Here is a 6,000-nt window from a genome sequence, read left to right on the forward strand (position 1 = left end):
CTGTTACTTGGAGACTTCTGGTAGAAGGGGGAGCACAATAAAAGGGGGATCTCTTACCTGTGGGGACACATACAGGTGTGGGGCTTTAAGATACAAGCCAGTGTTGGCACTGCCTGTGAATGAACCAAAGGCTGCAGAGCACCACCAATTCCTGTGTCAGTGCAGAGCTTCACTTCTGTGCTCTCTTTCTCTAGGAGACGGCTGAGAAGACCAAGAGAATGAGCACCAAGGAGATGTAAGGGGCCTCCACAGCGGAGGAGCCCAGGAGGATGGGCCCAACCTGCCACCCTGTCCTCCAGTGCTGATCTCAGTATGCACAAGTGTCTGCTACAGTTGCCCAGTCACAGATATTTACATGTATAGCAATGGGTTATTTGTTTTGTAATACACAGAAAATGGGGCCAGGAAAGGGGAGCAGAGCCCACCTGTTCAGGGAGCTTCATTGCTGGGACCTTGGAAGGCTGGGAGGGACTGACAGCAGCCTCTGGGACCCTTTCCCAGAGCAGACGGCTGTTCCCTCCAGGAACTAACAGGGATTTCTTGTTCCCCTGGATCTGGGGAAAGGATGGAGGTCACTGCTGGATAGAAATTCAATCATTACAATTGTCAGCACCAGCTTTGGCTGCAAAAAATACAGACCTGGCAGTTTTGTGGCTGAACACGTGTGCTGCAGGGCATCATTATCCAAGGACCTTACCCTTTGGTTTGAGCTCCTCAAAGCTGGTCAGCCTGGTGTGACACCTGGGAGTCATGGTGCCATGCTGCTGGCATGAGTCCAGCACATTCCTCCTTGCTTTCCACTAGACTGTCCCCATCAGCTCCTCCAGTACATTGTGGGCTCCAACACAACATGGTTCCTTTTGACCTCATCTCACTCTTACTCTCCCTGCCCCCTCCTTAGAGGTGCTATCATATTTTTTTCTTACCACATTCACATGCTGACTCCCCCTTTTAGTTTTTGTTTTGGGTTCTTTATTATTTTATTTCCTATGGTAGTGATCCAGCTTTTGTATGTTTTGTAGCTCTAGATCTTTCAAGAAAACCCAGCGTGTGGGTTTTTGTTGTTGACAGTGCTCTAATGCCCATGCACAGTTTGTATCGCACTGCGCTCAGCCACCACAAACACCACAGGCAAATTGTGAGCCTTGCACTACAGGGTATTTCCCAGCTGGGGATAGCAGTGTCCCTTGTGGGAAGAAGAGACAGGGCTGGATGTAATTAGTTTCACCAGACACAGATTGCCACTGCAGCTCTCTAGCTCTCACTCCCTTAGCTAGCATTGGCCATGTGCTCAGAGTCTGTGCTCGTGCCTCTCTTAATTGCCCAAAGCAGTCTAGAGACAGAGGGACCAGGCAATCCCATTAGTACAGTATCTTAAAAAGCTTAACTACGTAGAAAACTGTTTAGTTGTGCTGTTGGTATCGTCTTGGGCTTTTTGTCTTCCTCTGGGGTGAGGCAGCAGCATTATTCTTCGATTCCAGGTATGAGTTTGGAGTCAGGGCTGGAAGCCTCATTACTGGCGCATTTCTCAGTGTCATTGATCAGACCACCTTTGACCACTCTCACATTCCTTCATGGGTCAGTTTCATCCCACACGTTTCTCAGAGCATTGGTCCTAGATGTGAATGAAATGCTGTTTCGTTCATAGTCACCTCTGTAGCCTGAAGCCCAGCTGATTTTCTTATGCAGTTGTCAAATGTACTTCATACACACCTGAACACCCATGTTCCCTTTGTGCCTGTGCTGTGCCTCCCAAGCAGTTGCATGTGCCCTGAGACAACTGCTTGTGACTTCCCTCTTTCTGTTTGTGAGCAACTTCAGCAATTGTTGCTGGGTGTCTTGCAGTCCCTATTGCTTACTCAATCAAAATTCCACTTGCATCTGCAAAAGCATGTCTGGTTTGAGTGAAGATCAGCAGGACTTTTGTCCCAACCTTCCCCTTTTTGCACAGTGCTTTCCTTGGAGAGGAGGAATGAGCTGGTACCTAGAAGTATAAGAAAAGAAGAAAGCTTGGTCCCTCCTGTGCTCTTTCCTGTGAGCCAGATGTGTTAAAGGCTGTCTGGTCTTTGAGCTGTTTTCCTGATGTGGAGCTACAGGACTTCCATTGACTTTGGCAGAGTGCCACTTTTCCAGTGAAAACCATAATGTACCCTGCCATGGAGGTTTTGGCATCATAAATACACAAGGAGTCTGGGTTTTTTTCTCACGAGGGCCTGGATTTGAGCAGCTTTGACCTGTGAAGGTGAGAGGAACGAGTCCATATGAGCTGAGGGTAATGTGGACAATGCTACACTGGGACAGAGTCATTGTGTTCTGGTGACACTGGAAGAAGTGGTTGGTAAAATAGGAGCACCCATTAGACATAGCCTTGCTCCTTCCCAAGAGTATAAGTGAAAGGGCTTCATGTGCTGGATCTGGAGTCACAGGAACATTGTTAATAAATGTTTTGCTTTATTCCAACTCTGCTCTAAAAGGTAGTTAGTGCCTCCCAGATCACTTCCTTCCAGCTTGGATTGTTAAAGTGCCTTAGAGAAAACACAACAGCTTGCCTTAAAGGCTTTCCCTGGATGGGGATAACATCTTGTTCAGTCAGGAGTATCTCCAACTGTGAAAACCAGAGCACGTGCAGGAAGGGGAGGCGAAGGCACGGCTTCAGGGGTTCTGTAGGCTGCACTGTGTGTGATGTGTTCTCTGTGCCCTCCTGTCTGCTGGGGCTGTGCAGCCATGTGGATGGGGGTGGCTGCTGGGGCAGCCAGAGACCTGTGCTGGCAGCTGAGGTTTACAGAGCTTGCTCTTGCACTGAAGGCGGAGGGATGGGCTGCGGTCTCCGGCAAGCTGAGCTCTCTGAGAAGCCATACAGCAGATCCCAGGGTAACCTGGGGCAGCAGGCTGGGAGTGCAGCAACAGTGTCTCTGGAAGGGGCTGCGGCCTGTGGAGCCTCTTCCTCCTTGTGCCCTCCCAAAGGGACGCGGTGGAGAGCAGGGCCGTTCTAAGGGCAGCAGTTCTCAAAGGGGGCCGAAACATCTCCGCTCCCTGCACAGAGGGGAAGGGCAGCCCAGACTGAGCAATGCTCAGGCTGCTGCAGGCTGGTCAGTCACTTAACTCCTGCAGGGTAACCTGGCTGCTGGGGAAGGAAGTGCTGAATTTCAGCCATTGCCCTCTGGGACGATTGCTGTACAGACTACAAGGGGCAGGGAAGGTGTTTTGTTTTGTTCTGTTTTTTTCCAAAAAACCAAATTTAAGCAACAAACAAAGAAATCCCACTCCTCCCTCTATATTCCCTCCTGTACGTGTGTGAAATTTATCAGTATTCTGTAGGTTTCCTTAGTGCACTTATTTTACTTGATTTTGTAATTTTTTTGAAGCAGGGGGGTTTGGATATTACTGCCAAATAAATGAAACAAAATTTAAAAAATAACGTTTGGTTTATTTTTCACAAGCCACACAACTTGTTTTCAAAAAAAATCATCTGTCTTTGCACGTTCATACACAGATCTCAGTGTGTTGGACAAATGTGAGACGTGACTGGCTCTGTTTCATAGCTGGGGCATCAGGTGCAAAGGACCCATAGGCAAGTAAAAACAATAACTAAAGGCCTTGAAAATATGACTGAATGGTGAAATAGCCTTTAATGGTGTTGTGTGGCAGGAGGAAGTGTCCTGCCATTTATCTCCCCTGTAACTGTAATGCCACTGCTGTGAGCGCTTCTGTGCAGATAATGGTCTGAGAGAAAGCTCCCTTGCTTTGTTCCACTTGGTGTGCTCCTTCCAAAGCTGTTCAAAAAAAACCCCAAACAGCTCACAAACATTGCCTCTTCCATGTATTGTTCACACCAAATGGCCTCTTTGGCAGGTACCAGCTGCTGCACATGCAGTCTTTTCTGTGGCTTTTCCTGCCCATTCACTGCCCAACTGCAAAGTGAGGCTGCTTCATTACTGCAATTTCTACTGCAAGAATTTCCCAGGATTTTAAGAAGGAATGAATGGAAGCGGCAGCCACAAATTTAGCTAGGTGGCACTATAAATACTTTGCCGTGTGCACCATGCATACTTACTGAAGCAAAGTGATTTTGAGGTGGGAAAGAGGAAAAGCAAAAATTCTGTTGCCCGCTGCTTGTAGAAGCCTGGGAAAAGCCCTGACCTGTTCACGGAGTTAAGCACATCTGAGTATTAAATTGCTGCACTATAGCTACATACCATTAATCCCAATTCTCCGGTGCTGTTAAGTTTCAAGTTGAGAAATAGGCTATTTAAGTGGTTGATCAAGACTCTGAACTGCATTTGTGAGGTATTTATTAACTTGAGTTCTGAAGACAGGAGCAAACTGATCTATAATAAGACTCAATTCCTGAACCAGGTCAAAGGACACACCTTGAGAAGAACCAGGCTTAAAGCACTACAGAAGACAATAGCAAAATCCAGATGACCTTACTCTTGTGCTTACATAAACTCTCCTAAAACTCTCCTGGAACAGTACAATCTTTGTAGAGTGGGAAAAATTATGTATGTTGGTAAGTTAACAATATTGGTGAAGTGTCTGTCCTGCAGCTATCTCTGGGTTCACAGCACGGCTTACATTTGTGAATCCACAGTCTTGGAAAACAAATTAAACAAGTCCAGTGGAAAGTGACCTGTTCATTCCTACCCACTATGGCACATTCTTTCTTGAAGGCTGAGCATAGCCCTGACGAGTTCCTCCTCTCAGCAACGGGAGCTGTCACATCAAAATATTTGGCGTGGTGAAGTCCAGAGTTCATAAGAGCACCAAAGGAAGGACAAGTGGACCATGGATTTCGTCCACAGTATTCTGGACACCTTTGAACTCAGCACTGTTGCTATTTCATGCGTTGCTTTAAACCAAGGTTTGTACAAGCAAACTGTGATTTGTTTCTGTTTCTTCCAGTCTAAGATGACAGACTTTTGTGTACATGAAGTGTTTTGAGGAGGTGGGAGGTTGTTACTCCCTTCTTTTTGGCTCCTCTATGCATCACAAGGAAGCAAGTCTGCTTCTTAAGCCTGGACTTAGTTCAGGCAATATCCCCTTGGGTTGTGAATCTTCTCGTTGTCATCACACATAGCTGCTGCTTCTTCCCATGATTACTGACTACACTGATGTTAACTTGTGTTCAAAGAGCAATGAACTGAAATCACGGATCCTGCCTTGCCTGTTTGTATACGTATGGTACGACAGGGGTCAGCTCCACATCGATCTGTGACCAGCATCAGACAGTTCCGCCTGACAGATGTGTGTTATGGATTAACTCCTGCCAATGCCCCGGCTCAAGACCAAAGCTGTCTTTTCACATCTTTTCACCCACTGAGGTACTTCTGGGAGTATCTCCGTTTTGGTGCTCCACGGCAGCAGCTCACAGAACCATAGAACGTTTTGGGTTGGAAGGGACCTCAAAGATCACTCAGTTCCAATCTCCCTGTTCTGGAGGGACCAAAGCAGATCAACCCTTGGACAAAACACCCGCTGCCCAGGGATACTGGGCCAGGCTCCGCCGCCAGCAGCCACAGCGGAGAGGCCATGGGGCACACGGGTTCAGGCAGCACCTCTCCTTCGGGCTCCGAGGATGACCAAAAGGGGCAGAGGGAAGGGTATGGTTTAAGTTTCCAGTCGGCAGTTCCGGTGTCCCGAGCTCGGTGTAAAACACTTGGCAGGGAGCAGCTGGCATTTCTAGCCGGCAGGCCGCCGCGGGCTGTGGCGGTACCCGGGGGCGAGTGGCGGGGCCGGGGCAGCCGCGCCTCAGGGCAGCCCCCGCCACGGGGCCGCGTCCCGCACCTCCTGCGCATCGCCCTCCCGTGCTCGTTCCGGGGCCGCCGAACGCTCCCTCTCCCTCCGCCGCCCACCCCCGGGCGCCCCGCAACCTGCATGAGGAGCCCTCTCCCCGCTGCGGCGCGCCCGGGATCGAGCATGACGCGGGGGGGCCGCGGGGGGCGGTGGGGATATGCAGGTTCCGGGGCGGGCCGGGGCGGGGTGAGGCGCGGAAGCCCCGGG

The 6,000-nt window shown here is 49.5% G+C and overlaps 1 protein-coding gene across 1 annotated transcript in view; it reads left to right on the forward strand.

The window, feature by feature from the left end:
* FSTL1 (follistatin like 1) overlaps positions 1 to 3,418 on the forward strand; it is a 52,942-nt gene extending 49,524 nt beyond the window's left edge. Inside the window, exon 11 of the mRNA XM_048294393.1 lies at positions 195 to 3,418. Coding sequence (XP_048150350.1) covers positions 195 to 239 — 45 coding nt within the window. The 3' untranslated portion in view covers positions 240 to 3,418. The remainder of the gene's footprint in view (positions 1 to 194) is intronic.
* The last annotated feature ends 2,582 nt before the right edge of the window (positions 3,419 to 6,000 follow it).

The sequence above is a fragment of the Corvus hawaiiensis genome, chromosome 2 (genome assembly GCF_020740725.1).
Source record: "Corvus hawaiiensis isolate bCorHaw1 chromosome 2, bCorHaw1.pri.cur, whole genome shotgun sequence".
In the NCBI taxonomy this organism is placed as follows: Eukaryota; Metazoa; Chordata; class Aves; order Passeriformes; family Corvidae; genus Corvus; species Corvus hawaiiensis.